Source organism: Juglans microcarpa x Juglans regia, chromosome 3D (genome assembly GCF_004785595.1).
Source record: "Juglans microcarpa x Juglans regia isolate MS1-56 chromosome 3D, Jm3101_v1.0, whole genome shotgun sequence".
In the NCBI taxonomy this organism is placed as follows: Eukaryota; Viridiplantae; Streptophyta; class Magnoliopsida; order Fagales; family Juglandaceae; genus Juglans; species Juglans microcarpa x Juglans regia.
In genome coordinates this window covers 28,436,484-28,455,709 of record NC_054598.1, presented here as the reverse complement: position 1 = coordinate 28,455,709, position 19,226 = coordinate 28,436,484, and the positions used below count along the sequence as shown (strand labels likewise).

At 39.9% G+C, this 19,226-nt stretch overlaps 1 protein-coding gene across 1 annotated transcript; it reads left to right on the top strand.

Moving 5' to 3' along the window:
* Positions 1-5,992: 5,992 nt before the first annotated feature.
* LOC121253943 (PP2A regulatory subunit TAP46) lies at positions 5,993-18,843 on the top strand. The gene is made up of 5 exons (XM_041153871.1): positions 5,993-6,026; positions 6,117-6,188; positions 17,744-18,021; positions 18,246-18,550; positions 18,682-18,843. Exons 2-4 carry the CDS (start codon positions 6,135-6,137, stop codon positions 18,493-18,495), a joined length of 582 nt encoding a protein of 193 aa, XP_041009805.1. The 5' UTR covers positions 5,993-6,026; positions 6,117-6,134; the 3' UTR covers positions 18,496-18,550; positions 18,682-18,843.
* Positions 18,844-19,226: the final 383 nt, after the last annotated feature.

Sequence of the window (19,226 nt, the reverse complement as noted above, 5' to 3'; positions counted from 1 at the left end):
TCCCAATTATGAGCCCTTCACCACCACCATGCTCAAGCCACCGATGCCTTCCTATTCTGAGGTGGTGCCGCTGCTGCAGGGCTTTGAAATGAGAAACCAATTGCACGGCATGTACAATGTGCAACACACTGCCTTTTATAGTCATGCTACAAGTCACGACAAAAGCAAAAGGAGACCTTGGTCCTCCCATGGACGTGGTTTTTCCCAAGCCACACAAGTGGCACGTCTAGGCCATCAACACAGTCAACATAGTGGGCCCAAAAATTGCAGACCACATTCTGGAATGGTACATGAAAATGTTAAAGAAAATAATCGTATTCTGTCAAATATGTGGGAAGCAAGGGCATACCGCAATTAAATGTTGGCACCAATTCGATCATGTTGTTCAATCTAATGATATTCCTCAAGCATTGGCTGCCATGACTCTCGAAAATAATATTCATGATATCGAGTGGACATCTGATATAGGTGCTCCTGCCCATATGACAGGTAATTCAAGTATGCTTTCGAATCTGCATCAATATCTTGGTAATGATGTTGTACTCATTGGTGATGGTAGTCTTCACACAATTACACACATTGGTGACATTTTTATTAAATCTGGTAACTCGTTTATTAAATTAAAAGACGTTTTACTCGTTCCTGACGTAGCAAAAAATTTATTATCAATTAGACACTTAACTTCTAATTATTTTTATAACTGTGAATTTTATGGTGTTAGTTTTTCTATTAAGGAAAGGGCGACCAACCGCACATTATTGAATGGTTGACGAAAGGGTAATTTATATGTGTTGTCCACACCCTTTGAGGCACACTTCTCAAATCGCTTTCGCACAGGTTCTAAAGAAGTGTGACATCAACAGTTGGGACATCCTCAAGCTTCCACTTTTCAAGTTTTATGGTCTAAAGGTCTTATTTCGGTTATTGGAAAAACTAAAACCAACTCTATTTATGAGAGCTTTCAACTAGGGAAAATGAGCAAACTTCCTTTTTTTCAATCTTCGCATGATGACTTCAATGTATTTGATAAAATTTATTATGATTTATAGGGACCCACTCCAGTTTTATCTGATGGTAAATTTCAATATTATGCTTTTTTTGTTGATGCCTTCACCAAATATATGTGGTTTATTCCTTTACGAAAGAAATTTGATTTTTTTAATGCATTTATCTTATTTGAAAAATTCGTTGAAAGAAAATTCAACAAAAAAATTAAAGTTTTTCAAACCGATGGCGGTGGCGAATTCGCTAACCATCAACTAAATTTGCATTTTCAAAACCAAGGAATTCTTCATCAATATTCATGTCCTCACACTCCTGAACAAAATGGCTAGGTAGAACGAAGACATCGTACAATCCGTGAATTTGGTATGACCTTACTTTTTCAAAGTGGCATTCCTAAACGTTTTTGGGTCGAAACTTTTTCAACTGTTGTTTTCTTAATAAATCGTCTCCCTTCTTCTACTTTAGAACTTCAATCTCATTTTTTTCTTCTCTATGGTCACTACCCGGACTATACCTCCCTTAGGATTTTTGGCTCAAAGTGCTATCCCTATACTTAGGATACTAAACAAAACAAGTTTGAACCCAAAACCCTTCCTTGTATTTTTATGGGTTATAGTGACAAACATCAAGGTTATAAATGCTATCATCTTACATCTCATCGAATCTTCATTTCTCGACATGTTGTTTTTTACGGGTCCTCATTTCCTTATAAACAACCTGGAAATGTTCACATTTCCTCACCTGGTGATCAAATTTTATCTACCTTTATTGATTGGCATTCCAATAACAATTTACCTTTTAATCCTTTGCATGGTTCTAGTGTTTCCTCTATGCAGGCACCTCCTTCATCGCCTATCCCCACACTACATGAGATTGACTACATTCCTTTGCCGCTTATGGAAGAATCACCCCTCATTCAAACAACCAACCCTACTCCACCAAATATTGATCCACCCACCTCACAAACTCATCATCGAACCATGGTAACTCGATCTCAACTTAGGATCTGCAACCCTAATCCTAAGTATGCTCACTATCATTCTCTAATCGAGCTTCCCAAGGAACCCAAGACAATCCGCTCCGCTCTTAACCATGCACGTTGGACCAAAGCAATGCAAGAAGAAATTCAAGCTCTTCATGAGAACAAAACATGGACACTTGTACCTCATCAACCTCAAATGGATGTCATTGGATGCAAGTGGGTATTCAAAACAAAAATTAAGGCGGATGGTACCCTAGATCGACTTAAAGCTCGTCTTGTTGCCAAGGGATTCCACCAAATTGATGGTGTCAACTACACAGAGACTTTCTCTCCAGTAATAAAACCATGTACCATACAGATCGTCCTCAGCCTTGCTCTTGTCCATAATTGGAACATTCACCAACTTGATGTCAAGAATGCTTTTCTCCTTGGTGACATTCAAGATGACGTATTTATGGAACAACTCCAGGTTTTATCCATCCAACTCTTTCCTCTCGTGTGTGCAAATTAAATAAAGCATTATATGGGTTAAAACAAGCACCTCGTGCTTGGTTTGATAAATTTAGTAATTTTTTAACTGCTTATGGTTTTACTTGTAGTTCTGCTGACCCTTCACTATTTATTTATAATACCTTTATAAGCACAATTTATTTATTACTTTATGTTGATGATATAATCCTCACGGGTTCCAACCCCACACACCTCACTACTTTCATTCATGCTCTTGGGAAACAATTTGCAATGAAAGATCTTGATCCTTTACATTATTTTTTGGAAATTCAGGTAACCCACAACTCATATGGCCTTACACTATCTCAGGCTAAGTATGCACTTGAGATTTTGGATCGTCCTCAGATGAAAGATTGTAAACCTATGAGCACACCTAGGATGCCAAAAACTAAAGGACTCACAAGTGATGTCCCTTTTCTAGATCCGGGTCACTATCAGAGTATTATTGGAGCACTTCAATATCTCACCCTTACTCGCCCTGACTTAGCCTTTAGTGTTAATTTTGTATTCCAATTTTTATACTCTCCCACTATGGCTCTTTACAAAATGGTAAAACATATCCTTCGCTATTTGCACGGTACTTTTGATATCGGTATTCATTTTAGTTCACATTCTACACCTAATCTCTATGCATTTTCAGACGCAGATTGGGCAGGTTGTCTTCATACTCGTCGCTCCACCACAGGCTACTGCATTTTCCTAGGCAGTAACTGCATTTCCTGGTCTGCCAAGAAAAAAAATACCGTATCCCGATCTAGGTCTGAAGCAGAATATCGAGCCATGGCGAGCACCACTGCAGAAATTACTTGGATTTCATTTCTACTACGTGATCTTGGTGTTACTCTTCCATCGGCACCAATTTTGTTCTATGATAATCTCAGTGCCATACATATGACTGCCAATCCCCTTTTTCACGCCCGAAGCAAGCATATTGAAATTGATTATCACAATGTGAGAGAACGTGTTGCTCTTGGTCTTCTCCATACCTGGCACATTCCGACCTCTTCTCAACTTGTCGATATTTTTACCAAGCCTCTTGGATGTCCTGCGCTTTATTCTTTACGAACCAAACTTGTCCTTCTATCTCAGCACAGTTTGCGGGAGACTATTGAAGATACTCAAGAAATCACCCCAACGGCTACTAAGCCTTACGTGGAAACCCAGACATACAAAGACCAAAGTCACCCAACAACTACAAAGCCATACATGGAAATATTGATACCCATCGGCTAAAATATAAATATGGAAACAAAGGGCTGAATCTCATCTACTTTCTAATTCTTCATCAATTGTAACGTTAGACTATAATTTCTATTTTTTATTCACACATTTGTACGGTAAATATATATAGTGAAAGGCTCTCCAATATGCTCTCACGCTTTTTGTGTCAAACAACTTGTGTTTAATTATCTTTATGAATCTCACCCTTCATTTGTTGAGCTAGATCTCATGTATGGCTTCCATACAAAGTAATTTCCAATATCTCCCAAATATCATGGGAAGTCTCATTGTTGATCACCTGGGAGAGAAGAGTCTAGAATTAACTGATCAACTCTCGGCCAAGTGTTGCAGGTGGATTAGTATGCAACCCACCTTCGTGTAACCCAAGAAGGCCATGACCATGGAGAACAAGGACCACTTGTGCTTCCCACAACAGGTAATTACTGGAGGCTAATTTGATGGAGATATCTGGCATAAAGGATTTTGTTAAAGCAAATTCCAAAGAAGCAAGAGAATTCATGATAGGAACTGAAGAGGTTAAAGAAGACTCTATTACACGATAGGAACCGAATGTTCAAAATAATTAATTATATATTATATTTATTAATAATATTTTTGGTTGATTTTGGAAGTTGTGAATTATTTTGGAAAAAGAAAACATATGGAAATGTATAACATTTATTACATTTTGGGTCTACATTCTAGCCATATGCCTTTGATTAGCATAGTGGTATTGTAGCTTCCCATTTAACGGCCATGGGATGGGTTCGAATCACACCTCTTCATAGTTTTGTTGATTTATGAAGAGGCCCAAGAGGCATGCAGCCAGCCAGCATCGCTGCAATGCTTGGGAAATTGAAAAATAAAACTCACAAAGTGCGCCCACCGTGACTCGAACCCGTGCCAACCGGTTGGAAAAGAAATAAGGCAACCGTTGGACATTTGGCTGCAGACACATTATATATATATATATTTCAAACAATTTTCAGAAATATGAAAAGTAATAACTTTTCGTTCACAATTGTTGGTCATCTATAAATAGACCCATTGGCTTGCCATTTAAAGATCACATAATAGAATTTCGAATTCTCTCTCTCTCAAGTTTTCACTTCTTCAAAACTTTTTAGAATCTGTTTGTTCTCGAGAGAACAAATTTCTAATTTCTTAGTTGAATAACAAAATTTGAGAGTATTCAGGATCTAATTTCGTGTATGCATAATCCAGTTAGACAAACAGACTTGTTCTAGATTTTATTGTATCTTGTAGGCAAATTCGCTTGTAACCCATGTGCATACCGTTATTGGTCGAGATGAATATTATCTTAAGAAAAGCGACATTGTAACGCACCTTGAAGCAAACTTTTTTCTCACTATTTATTATTTTGCAACCCCTCTAAGTCAACACTGAAGAGGTTGAAGAAGACACTATTACACGATGGGAACCGAAGAGGTTGAAGAAGACTCTATTACTAGTACTTCGGGGCGTCTGATACCATGTAGGATAATAACCTCTTTTATGTCTAGGCATTGATTTTAAATAGAATACAAGTCGAATGTTTACAGCTAGACTATGAAGAGGTTATTGCTATGTATTTACCATACATGGAAAGCTAGCCAAATGGCTGAGAGAATGGAATTACGCAACGAGAAATCATGGCACCATAGTTGGACAGCACATCTTGTCTCGTCAAGATGGGAGGAACCAATTTTTAAAATTGATTTTTATTCTTGTACTTGTTGGGAAGAGAGGCTTGTTGGATTCTCCTCTCGCCTTCTCTAATCCTTGGTTTCTCTAATCCTTGGTTTGATTTCGCAAAGAATTGAGATGAAAGTTAAAAATTTAATAAAATATTATTAGAATATATTTTTTATATATTATTTTTATTTTGAGATTTAGAAAAAATTAAATTATTTATTTTATTTTGTATGAAAATTTTAAAAAAATTATAATAATTAGATGAGATGAAAAGAATTGAAAAGAATTGTGAAAACAAACAAAACCTCAAATATAGCATTCAATGGTTATGCAGAACCCACGTATCAGTAAAATTTGAAGAAACTAGCTCAAAAGGCCCGTCAAAGGATGATGTATTTCATTACTAATTTTCAGTTTGCTGAAGTGTTACCGCTACATCTAGCGTGTACTGCGTACAAATGTTTACCATTTTTATTTCATTTATCTTTCTTCTTTGTACTTTTTTCTCCACTGCCGAAGTTTTGGGTTTTCAAAGCTATTGGAGTTTGACTGAAATCATATTGTTCCCCTTGTGCGGGCCTGGCTTACTACCATCTCGTTGGCAATCTGTAAGGTTGGTTTTAGGTTATCAATATATTCTACCAAGTTCAAGGTGTTGTTATTAAGATCTTATCAAATCTTTGTTCCATGATACAATGTTCAGGCATTTGATCTCCTGGAAATGCTAGTTAAGGAGGAAGAGATGATCTCTGCTATAAAGGAAAAACTATCGAAGGTATTGATACAGTTGATGAAGTTGCTCTACTTTCGCAAAATTAGCATTTCACCTAAAGACTGGATGACCCGAAATTGTTTGAGTGTTCTCTACGAGGCATGCGGGATGGTGGTCTGGTTAATTTTTTTTATAAGTAAAAGATATTTGTATCAATATGAATAGGTATAGCCCAAGTACACAGGTATACAAGAGTTTACACGTAGCTAAGAGGGAGAGATAAAAACAAGAAAATCATGAAAATTTAGGCCATTACAATCTACAACACTCGCCCAAAGGAACAAAGTTCTAACAAAGAACATTCTAATCTCCTCCAATGTTTGCTCCTTATCTTCAAAAGTCCGATCATTTCGTTCCCTCTGTATGTGAACATCCATCTCTCCCTCTAGTGGCCTGGTTATATGAACATCTATATGTGCACAGTTTTTTTTTTTTTTCTTTTTCCCCTCTTTTGTTCATTATATTTGGCGGTTTGATTAATAGATTAACAAGCTTTATGCAGTTTATGATTACATCTATGGCTACCATTGTCTATGGAGTTTGCAGGTTGTTGAGGGAAAAATGAGTTAATTGGCATATTCTTGTGAAAACCTATGTAAAGTTGAGTTGTAACAAGTGTTGATGCATTGGTACATGAAAAAGATTGAAGTGTGCTCAACATGGCTTGACTGGCGCTCGACTGGCGCTCGAGCGGAACCTTCCAGAGAGGTTCACTCGATGGGCGCTCGATCTGGCGCTCGAGCGGAACCAGGCAGAGTGGTTCGCTCGAGGTGAGCTCGACTAATCGCTCGAGCGGAATCCAGGCAGAGTGGTTCGCTCGAGGTGAGCTTGACGTAACGCTCGAGCAGAACCCATCCAGAGTGGTTCGCTCGATGTGCGCTCGACTAAGCGCTCGAGCGGAACCCAAACAGAGTGGTTCGCTCGAGGTGAGCTTGACGTGGCGCTCGAGCAGAACCCATCCAGAGTGGTTCGCTCGATGTGCGCTCGACTCAGCGCTCGAGCGGAACCCATCCAGAGTGGTTCGCTCGATGTGCGCTCGATGTTGCGCGCGAGCTGAACTCATCCAGAGGCCTTCGCTCGACCTTCGCTTGACACCTCGCTCGAGCGGTTTCAGAAGATAAGGTGCGCTCGACCTTCGCTCGACACCTTGCTCGAGCCAATGTTCAAGTCAATCTAAAAATTCATGTTTTGAGTGCCGTGACTTGCTGGGACTATAAATAGAACAGATCATTTATGTTCTGAGGTGTGGAAAAATAGAGAAAAACCCTAAGTGTTTCAAGAGCCAAAGAGAGAAACCTATTCCTCACCTTGTGAATCTCTCTTGGACAAACACATATCCACCACACCACACTCAAGATAAAATCTCATTCAAAGTCCATTGAAATGGACGAGTTGTTGGCCGGAAGGTTTCCGGAGCTGCTGTGATGCAGAGATCGAGAGGTTCTCGTGGAAAGCTATAGAAGGTTGGAGTTCCGACACTACATGTGTGTAGAGATCGAGTGGGTCACTCGTGATGTTGCAAGTCAGGTTTAGGAACTACAAAGGTTTTGTGAGTGTCTCTAAATTGGTTGTAATAAACTTTTTCTATAGTGGATTTTAGGTGGTGCCTTACACCCGGAGTGGTTTTAGAATTTGAAGAAGTTCTTCAAATGAGTTTCCACTTCGTGACCAAAATCATTGTGCTAATTATTTTTGTCCATTGATTAACTGTTTATTTGTTTCTAATATTGAAAAGAAGATCAAAATTGGAATACACCTATTCACCCCCCCTCTAGGTGTAGTGATTGGTAGAACCACTGCTTTTTCAATTGGTATCAGAGCGGGTTCACTCCGCTGGGATTAAATTCCTGAGTGTGATCCTGCTGTAGTGGTTAAAATGGATAAGTCTCAATCTCTCACATCGCCACCTTATTTTGATGGAAACAACTATGCTTATTGGAAAGTTCGAATGAGAGCTTTTCTAAAATCTGTGGATGAACGAGTGTGGGTTTCTATAACAAAGGGATGGAGAGAACCAGTCACTATTATTGAAGGAGTTCAAACTCTCAAAGGTGTGGATAATTACTCTAGGGAGGAAATTAGTGAGTGTGGTTGGAATAGCAAAGGCCTGAATGTGATTTTCATGGCCGTGTCCCAGGAGGAGTTCAAGCGAATCTCCATGTGTGAGAATTACAAAGAAGCTTGGGACATTCTTGAGGTCACCCATGAGGGTACCAAGGCTGTAAAGAATTCTAAACTTCAAATGCTGACCACAAGTTTTGAAGAACTTAGAATGAAGGATGATGAAACCTTCGATGCCTTTTATGCCAAACTAAATGATGTTGTCAATTCTCGTTTTAATCTAGGGGACAGAATTCCTGAGAACAGAATTGTGAGAAAAGTTCTTAGATCACTCCCTGAGAGGTTTCGTCCTAAAGTTACTGCTATTGAAGAAAGCAAAGATCTAGACAGTATGAGAATTGAAGAATTGGTAGGCTCTCTACAAATATATGAACACACTTTTCCTATGGATAAGAAACACAAGTCCATAGCCCTCAATACCATTAGAGAAGAGTCAGATGAATCATCCGATGAGTCGGCTATGAGTGACAGAGAAATAGCATTTTATGCTAAGAAGTTCAGAAAAATGTTTGTGGCTAGAAACAATAAGAACTAGAGGTCAGAGAAGAAAAAGTTTGAAAGATATAATAGAGGCTCAAGTTCAGGGAACAAGGAGAGAAGCACTGAGAAGTACACTAGAACAAATAAAGACAAGGTACAATCAAGGGTGCAGTGTCATGAATGTCATGGATTTGGACACATTCGTCTGGAATGTGCAAATTACAAAAAGGCAAAAGAAAGAGCTAAGATTGCATCTCTAAGTGAGAGTGAATCAGAGTCGAGTGAATCATCAGATAACTCTTCTCCAAAAAGAAATCTTAACTACATGGCATTCACTACCTCTGTCAGCAGCAAAAGTCAATGTAGTGAATCAGTGTCTGATGATGGGAGCATATCTGGAAATGAATATGAGTATGAAGATCAGTTGCAAGAAGTCTACGAGAAGCTGTACAATGAATGTGTTAAATTGAGAAAGCGCAACAAAGCGCACATTGAGGAGATAGACTTCAGCAAACGAGAAAATGAAGAGCTTCAAAGCAAATTAAATGAAGCCATTGGTTTAACTGATCAGTTGAAAATAAGAAATGTTTCTCTAGAAGAGGAATTAAAAAATCAAGAAAGTGAGATGATTCTGTTGAAGGATGAACTGAAATCCTTGTCCACTAGGAAAGAAAAGCTGGATGAAATCCTGGAGTCAGGAAAGCCTCCTGGTGACAAGAGTGGACTAGGATATAATACAGAGAAATCTGATGCAGCTACTACCTCAAAAGTCTCCTATAAGAATGAGAGGAAAACTGTGTTTGTTCGTGAGTCAATTGCAAAAGGGAATGCTAACCCATCTGACAAGGGTAAGAAATCCTCTCATGTAAATATGGGTGTTCAGTCTCATGATAAGTCAAGAGTTCGAAATACAAGTCCTGTGTGTCACCACTGTGGTAAGACTGGTCATGTTGTAGGAGACTGTTTTAAATTGAAGAGATACACCATGTATGATCATACACGCTCTCAAAGTAGAAGTGTGTACTCACCAAAAATGGGTAAAAATCTCATAACTGCTCCTAAGTATGCCTCATCCTTCAGGGGACAAAGAGATCGCAAGGAGAATTATGTGTACCATAATTGTGGTAAGTTTGGTCACATTCGACCAAACTGCTATGAGCTTAGGAGGAATCCTATGAGAGATGGAAATACTAAATCAAGAAGAGAGCATTTGAATCTTTGGAGTCAAGTCAGGGCCCTAATTAGACAAAATGAGATGCTCAATGTCAAGATAGACCAACTGTCAACTAGCAAAAAGGACATCTCTCCAAAAGTTAGAAAAATGTGGGTCAGAACTGGAAAAATACACACTTGCCATGTGGTACACATTGCTCTAAAGACCAGAGACACCTACATGTGGTACCTTGATAGCGGATGTTCTCGCCACATGTTAGGTGATAAAAGTCTATTTAAAACAGTTGAAGAGTACAAGTGTGGAACAGTAACATTTGGAGATGGCGGTAAAGCTGATATAATAGGAAGGGGTGAAATTGAAATACCTGGACTGCCCATCTTGAGAGAAGTCCTATTTGTTGATGGATTAAAAGCCAATCTCCTCAGTATAAGCCAAATGTGTGACAATGGTGCAGAAGTCCGTTTTTCAAAAGATATGTGTATTGTTTCAGATAATAATGGAAATTGCATGATGCAAGGAACAAGGACATCTGATAATTGTTATGGCATTGCCCCTAATCCTCAGCATAGTTGCAATAGTGCTAAGAATGAGGCTACTGACCTCTGGCATCAAAGACTTGGACATGTGAATCACAAAAATCTGTCTAAGATTGCCAAGAAAGGGATGGTGGTAGGATTGCCTGAGCTGGGTAAAGTAGAGACTCCTGTTTGTGGGTCATGTCAGTTGGGAAAACAAGTTAGAACAGCTCACAAGCACACAACGGCTATTCTGACCGAACGACCATTAGAGTTGCTGCACATTGATCTTATGGGACCCTCTAGAACTGAGAGCCTGGGGGGAAAGAAATACATACTGGTAATGGTAGATGATTTCACCAGATACTCCTGGGTAGAATTTCTGAGAGAAAAAGGTGAAGCTCCTAATGTGATTAGAACTTTGTGCAAGAAACTTCAAAATGAGCAAGGGAAAGCAATAGTCAGAATTAGGAGTGATCATGGAAGAGAGTTTGAAAACTCAAATCTTGAGAGTTTCTGTGATGAAGAAGGTATCAGTCATGAATTTTCTGCCCCTATCACTCCACAACAAAATGGAGTGGTCAAAAGAAAGAATAGAGTTATTCAAGAAATGGCACGGGTCATGATTCACAGTAAAAATGTACCTACTCACTTCTGGGGAGAAGCTGTGAACACAGCATGTCATATTGTGAATAGAGTCTATCCACGACCAAACACTTCCAAAACACCATATGAGATGTGGAAAGGAAAGAAACCAAATGTGAAATACTTCCGGGTGTTTGGTAGTAAATGTTACATTTTGAGAGATAAGGAAAACTTAGCTAAGTTTGACCCTAAGAGCGATGAGGGAATTTTTCTTGGATATTCCAGAAACAGTCGTGCGTATAGGAGCTACAATCTACGCACCCAAACCGTCATGGAATCCATAAATGTGGTGGTCAATGATGCTCCTAGAGAGGAGTTGAACAAGGAAGAGCAAACTCACACTCCGAGTGAGTTGAACAAGGAAGAGCAAACTCACACACCGAGTGAAACTGGACAAGAAGATTTTGGTACTCTAAATGAGAACTTAGAGACCTCATCAAATGAGAAAGTGAGTTACCAAAAGGAGCCCTCGTCAAGAGTAAAGTTAAATCATCCTCAGGACAACATCATAGGACACATTGATGAAGGAATGAGGCTGAGGAGGAAAGTGATAAATCAATTGGCTTACTCAAGCTACATCTCACAAATTGAACCAAAAAGAATCGAAGAAGCTTTAAATGATGAGAATTGGTTGAATGCTATGCATGAAGAAATAAACCAATTTGTGAGGAATAATGTGTGGTACTTGGTGCCAAGATCAGAGAATCACAATGTCGTGGGTACTAAGTGGATATTTAAGAATAAGTCGGATGAGAATGGTACGATAGTGAGAAATAAAGTAAGATTGGTTGCTCAAGGGTATGCACAGATGGAAGGAATAGACTTTGACGAGACCTTTGCTCCAGTTGCCAGACTTGAATCTATCCGGATATTATTAAGCATTGCATGCCACATGTGTTTCAAGCTGTATCAAATGGATGTCAAGAGTGCATTTCTGAATGGGATCCTCCAAGAAGAAGTGTACGTCAAACAACCAAAAGGCTTTAATGATCCAAAATATCCTAATCATGTCTATAGGTTGAAGAAAGCCTTATATGGTTTGAAACAAGCTCCTAGAGCTTGGTATGAGAGGCTTACTTCATATCTTGAAGATCACAATTTTCTGAGAGGAAGTGTTGACAGAACACTGTTTATCAGAAAAGTTGGAGAAGACATAACAGTTGCTCAAATCTATGTGGATGACATTGTATTTGGATCATCGGTTGACGCCCTGGCTCTTGAGTTTGCTGAAGAAATGAAAAATGAATTTGAAATGAGCATGGTAGGTGAACTAACCTTTTTCTTAGGACTCCAGGTAAAACAGTTAGACAATGGGCTGTTTATATCTCAATCCAAATATGCAAAGGAATTAATCAAAAAATTTGGATTAGATGGGAAAAGCCATGCCAGAACCCCTATGAGCACGAGTGTTAAGCTTAGTACTGATGGGTCAGGCAAGAATGTTGAGCAATCCTTGTATAGGAGCATAATTGGGAGTCTACTGTATCTCACTGCAAGTAGACCAGACATTGCTTTTAGTGTTGGGGTCTGTGCTAGATTTCAAGCTAATCCTAAGAAATCTCATTTAGTAGCTGTCAAACGCATACTTCGCTATGTAAATGAGATAGTCAATTATGGGATCTGGTATTCTAGAGACTCTAATACTGAGCTTGCAGGCTATTCCGATGCTGATTGGGCAGGTAATGCAGATGATAGAAAAAGTACTTCTGGTGGGTGTTTCTATGTCGGCACAAACCTTGTTGCCTGGATGAGCAAGAAGCAAAATTCCATATCGCTGTCCACGGCTGAGGCTGAATATATTGCTGCAGGCAGCTGTTGCACGCAATTGTTGTGGATGAAGCAAATGTTGTGTGACTATGATATTACTCAAGGTATGATGAGCATTTATTGTGACAATACTAGTGCCATAAACATTTCAAAAAATCCTGTCCAACACTCTAGGACCAAGCACATTGACATTAGACATCATCTTATTCGAGAGCTGGTAGAAACACGTGTGGTGACTCTTGAGTACATTCCCACCGAACACCAACTAGCCGACCTTTTCACTAAACCTTTGGATGGGCTTCGGTTTGAATTACTTCGAAAGGCTATTGGTATTTGTGCATTGACCTGAGGGTTGAAACATGCATAACATGCATTGCATGCTTTACCTGCATTGTTTTTTGTTTTGTTTTTGTTTTTGTTATTTTGTGATTATTCATCCTCGTATTGTTTTTTTGGTATTACTGCCTTTACATGCTCTCCTTGGTTGTGATATTAGTTATTGATGTTGTTAATTCTAAAAATCTAGGTGCATGTGTCTTTTAAGAATTGTATCATATTTCTATGGCTTACAAAGGTTTAAAACATGAGTATCAGTTGTAATCTGTGACTAGCTTCACACACTTCACTCCATGCTTAGTCAATCGACGTTTCACCACCGTGAGTTTTTGGCGAGGCAATCAAAAGTGTTAGGAAACTCTACCTACACACAGAATTGACCACGGGCTAGACAACCTCATTATTGTTCCCTTGTGCAAAGAAAAAGAAAAGAAGATGATATTGTATGTCATTGAAAAGAAAAAGGGCTGTTGTTGCATATATATATTTATAAAAAAAAAAAAAAAAATAAGGGGTAAACAAGTATCTTAACATTGATACAGATAATCAAACAGAAGCATCTAGGTTCTAGTAGCATTGGGTTTGACTTTCTGCATCTTGGAAGAGTTTCTCAAACACTTGTGGTTTCTTGTACAGCCCAACCCCGCTCACACCTTTTGGTTGAAATTTCTTGATTGAGCAAGAAATTTGTTAACACGGCTGTCTTTATTACTTGTGATACTTTGTGTTTATTACCTGCGTGTTTTATAAGGACATGATGCCTTTCTACATTTGATGTGTGTGTGAATGATTTAAAAATTAACTTCATTAATAGTTGGATCACACTGAATTTCTGTAAGAAAAGAGAAGGAGGAAAATTTCTGGGCATCCGCTCGAGCGAACTTAAAAGCCGCTCAAGCGAACGTGTTTTAAAACCGCCCCCCTCCCTTTTCTTTTTCCCCAGCCCGTTATTTCCCCCCTGCACCGTTTCCTCTCCCCACCCCTTGCGATAACCTCTCCCCTTTTCTCCGTGTGGTTTCCTTCATTTTCTCCCAAAATCTTGCTTCAATCACGGTAAGTCTCTTATTTCTCCCTCTTCTCAATCATTTTTGGACATTTTTTTTCATTTTGCAACATACATCTCCATGCATATACATTTCGGAAATTAGGGCTTTAGATTTGGGGATTTCGAAATGGAACACATTGGTTGGTTTGTTTGGTGTTTGAATGGACCTCTTGGTTGTCCATTCCTATTCTCTTTGTATTTAGGAGGTGCTTAGAACCCCCAAGGGGTTTTTCATTTTGTGTGTACTTGGATGCACTCCAAGTGCTAGGTGAATTGCTTCAATGAAGTTTGATTTCCTATTTTCATCATGCTTTGGTATTTACCTTGTCCCCATGGTCATTTTTGTCTATTCTAGTGTAGGGATAGTGTTTGGCATTGAGGCTTGGGACCTCCATTGGGTTTAAAACCCAACATTGGCTTAGTTGCACTTGAAGTGCTCAAAATGCCAAATGGGTTGTTCAATTGTGTTTTTCGGCATGTGCATTGTGCATTTTAAAATGGTTTTTGACAACATTCATGACTTGTTTTTAAAATTTTTTTTTAACCTAAGTTTGGCTTGGTTCAAAATTAGGCATGTGCATTCATCAAGCATGGGGCATTTCACATTACCTTTAGCCTTGTCTAACGGTCACTGATTTTGTCCAGCTTCTGTCATGTCTCGAAGAGTTCGTTCACGCCAAAATCCTCCAGCCCCCGCTCAAGCACATTTCCGCAATCCTCGTGCAAGAGAACTTTACACTCAAAATTTTTCTACCCGTTCTCCTATTGTCGAGCGGGAAGTTCTCCTTGGTGAGCTTTCTGAGACTGTTATTCCCCGCATTTTTGAGTCTCGCTAGTGGCTGGCCTTGACCATTGGTCATCCCACTCCTTCTGTGGAGTTGGTTAAGGAGTTTTACTCCAATATTGCTGCCATCTCTGATGATGGCTCTTTTGAAGTCAGTCTCCGGAACATTGTCTTCCGGGTGACTCCGGGCATGGTTGCGGATTTGCTAAATGCCCCGCGAGTGGCAAACCCCACATATCCATATACACGGACTTCTCCTCCTAGTCCGACTGTCATTGTTGAATATTTAATCGGTCCATTTTCGAGTTGGGATGGTAAATCACCCATTCTCACCTCACGTTTTACACCCGAGTTTCTCATTCTTAGTAGGATAGTCCTTACAAACCTATATCCTACTGGTCATCAAAGTGATGTCGGTCCTGACCGCGTCACTTTTTTGTATGCATTGATAAATGATGTCTCCATTGATCTGGGGAGTCATCTCTGTCGGGTTATGCTTGAGGCATTTAGTTCCCCGAAATTACGGACTGGCTTGCCTCTCGCCTGCCTAATCACTAAGATAGCCCTCTCTCAGGCTGTTATGCTTCTTCCTAATGAGCCTAGAGTTCCTCTTAAGGCTCCTATTGGGCGTAGGACCATGCACCTGAGTCGTGCTCACATTACCCCTCACCCACTGAATGTTGAGCATCCTCCTGCATCCTCCTCCCAGCCATCCACGTCTCAGCCATCGAGTTCTCAGTCTTCAAGCTCACAGCCTCATAGCTCGGCACCTGGTTTGACCGAACCCAGCCTTCAGCGGGTCATTGAGTATCTTGCCCGTCTTGAAGCCCAGTTTGATGCACGGTTTGATAGCCTTGATGCTAAAGTTAACAACCTGCAGCAGCTTGTGACTCAACGCTTCAACGATATAGAGGAGCGCTTTGATGATGATGGAAGTCAGCCTGATGGTGATGATGATGGCAGTCAGCCTCATGGTGATACTTGAGACCCTTGGCGTTTGTGACAAAAAGGGTGAGTATAGATTAAGGGGGAGTGGTATAGAGATTTAGGGGGAGTAGCAAGAAAGCTGTTGGAGCAGCTTTTGTTTTTGTTTTGTGGGGGAGCAGCTATTTTTATTTGTATCACATGCTGCTCGTGCTAATATTGTTTGTCTAAATTGAAAACAATGTCTGATTTAATTCTTAATGAAAAGTCTTTTCTGAAAACTGTGCTACATATGTTTATGCTTATGATTATTTCTTGCATATTGTTATTGGTACGTTTAACCGTTTGCTAAGTGTTTGCAGAAATATCTCAATGTGCTCAAGACTTTTTGCCTGAAAAATGGGAATCCTGATTTGGGTGTGTTAGGATTAGGTCCTATGTATAGGTTAGAGGTTTTGTCACAGAAATGCCAAAGGGGGAGATTGTTGAGGGAAAAATGAGTTAATTGGCATATTCTTGTGAAAACCTATGTAAAGTTGAGTTGTAACAAGTGTTGATGCATTGGTACATGAAAAAGATTGAAGTGTGCTCAACATGGCTCGACTGGCGCTCGAGCGAAACCTTCCAGAGAGGTTCGCTCGATGGGCGCTCGACCTGGTGCTCGAGCGGAACCAGGCAGAGTGGTTCGCTCGAGGTGAGCTCGACTAAGCGCTCGAGCGGAATCCAGGCAGAGTGGTTCGCTCGAGGTGAGCTTGACGTAACGCTCGAGCAGAACCCATCCAGAGTGGTTCGCTCGATGTGCGCTCGACTAAGCGCTCGAGCGGCACCCAAACAGAGTGGTTCACTCGAGGTGAGCTTGACGTGGCGCTCGAGCAGAAACCATCCAGAGTGGTTCGCTCGATGTGCGCTTGACTCAGCGCTCGAGCGGAACCCATCCAGAGTGGTTCGCTCGATGTTGTACGCGAGCTGAACTCATCTAGAGACCTTCGCTCGACCTTCGCTCGACACCTCGCTCGAGCGGTTTCAGAAGATAAGGTGCGCTCGACCTTCGCTCGACACCTTGCTCGAGCCAATGTTCAAGACAATCTAAAGATTCATGTTTTGAGTGCCGTGACTTGCTGGGACTATAAATAGAACAGATCATTTCTGTTCTGAGGTGTGGAAAAATAGAGAAAAACCCTAAGTGTTTCAAGAGCCAAAGAGAGAAACCTATTCCTCACCTTGTGAATCTCTCTTGGACAAACACATATCCACCACACAACACTCAAGATAAAATCTCATTCAAAGTCCATTGAAATGGACGTGTTGTTGGCCGGAAGGTTTCCGGAGCTGCTGTGATGCAGAGATCGAGAGGTTCTCGTGGAAAGCTATAGAAGGTCGGAGTTCCGACACTACATGTGTGTAGAGATCGAGTGGGTCACTCGTGATGTTGGAAGCCAGGTTTAGGAACTACAAAGGTTTTGTGAGTGTCTCTAAATTGGTTGTAATAAAATTTTTCTATAGTGGATTTTAGGTGGTGCCTTACACCCGAAGTGGTTTTAGAATTTGAAGAAGTTCTTCAAATGAGTTTCCACTTCGTGACCAAAATCATTGTGTTAATTGTTTTTGTCCATTGATTAACTGTTTATTTATTTCTAATATTGAAAAGAAGATCAAAATTGGAATACACCTATTCACCCCCCCTCTAGGTGTAGTGATTGGTAGAACCACTGCTTTTTCACAGGTTTTTGTACATATAACATTTCTGCATGAACTCTATAAATTCAGGAAGGGGACAAGGGGTTCTCTCAAGTTCTTGATTATCACAGCAAGAGAGCAGAAGCTTGGCATCGTAATGCTGCAGCTCGAGCTTGGTATACTAAACCTGCAGAGCCTATCACATATGCTACATTTGCACAAGAAGTTCTAGAAGGCAGAGTGAAGGCGTCGAAGGCACATGACCACAAATATCAGCCACTAGCATTTGGACCATTGAGTCTCGTGGGTGGAAGCATAACGAGTGAAAGGAAAAGGATGGAAATTCAGGTTTTCCAACCTTCTTATAGGTATATTTCCATTGCGTGATAAAAATTCATTTATAAGAAAAGGAAAAGACCCACTTCTTGTAGGGATACCCTTTGCTTATGTTTGGTTGGGAGGGAGGAATGATTGCTGAGATATATTCCCAGATATAATTGTTATGGAAATACTTGGCTTTCTGCTTAGGGGTGCGTTGTATCATTTCAAACATCTTGGTGGAGATGCTAAGACGTTGGATATGTTGTTGTAGGTTGCCAACCGTGAGCATAGAGGAAGCTGGTCTAAGGGAGATGGAGACGATGGACAAATGGCAAGGAAAAAATGCAAAACTTATGGAGGATGCCAATTCCTCATGGTACAAGGACAATAGGAAGCAAAGACCAGGTGAAAAGGATGATGAAGATGATGATGCTTCCCAAGAAAAGGCAAGAGCTTGGGATGGCTGGAAAGACGATAATCCTCGGAGTGCCGGCTATAAGAAGCTAACCCCTTGTGGGTAGATGTGGTAGGTCGCGTTTTCTGTTTTGTATTCTTTTTTTCAGTTAATACTGTATGTAAAAACATTTTTCCAAGGCTTTTGGCTGATTGATAACACAAAATATTAAAAACTTCTGCAAGTTTTCGTTGCTGGGCTGGATTCCACAAGATTGATTATTGGATGATAGAATATAGACTGAGCAACGGTATAAATATTTGTTGTAAAATGCTCTAGCTCAAAACTGCACCGTCATCGATTCTTAGCATATTAGTGCCACCAGTACCACCTTGAAGGAAGGCTCTCAGAACTGATAAAAGAAGATAATGATTTCTTTATTTATTTTTAATCGAAGATGTATCAAGTTAAAACAGAGATGAAGAAGTGGAGTGTATTTATAAAAACTCTCAAGAAAGAAACGGTAAATGAAGAGTTGTAGGCTTGCAAAAAGCGGTTTGATTTCTTTATTGATTGGAAATTGTGAAGCACTAAGGAAGAAGAAAAATGCTACTATGTTGCCAATGTTTGCCCGCTCATTTTGACCGTTCATGTATTTGAATTTTTTTTTTTTTTTACTTAATGATTAAGGAAGTAATTTTTAATGTATTGGTATATTTTTTTCGAGGAACAAACCAAGCAATGAGAGTGCTAAAGTTGGCAAAAACACTGACAAAAAGTAGAAGTGCTAGACCAGTGTTGACAGTTGCGGGAAGACGAAAAGTTGGATGAACGAAAAAAAAAGTAGCCAACAAAAAC

Coding starts and splice junctions, on each gene's coding strand:
- LOC121253943 (XM_041153871.1), top strand. CDS start 6,135: ATGCTAGTTAAGGAGGAAGAGATGATCTCTGCTATAAAGGAAAAACTA. Junction 6,189..17,743: donor TAAAGGAAAAACTATCGAAG/GTATTGATACAG, acceptor CTATAAATTCAG/GAAGGGGACAAGGGGTTCTC. Junction 18,022..18,245: donor GTTTTCCAACCTTCTTATAG/GTATATTTCCAT, acceptor ATGTTGTTGTAG/GTTGCCAACCGTGAGCATAG.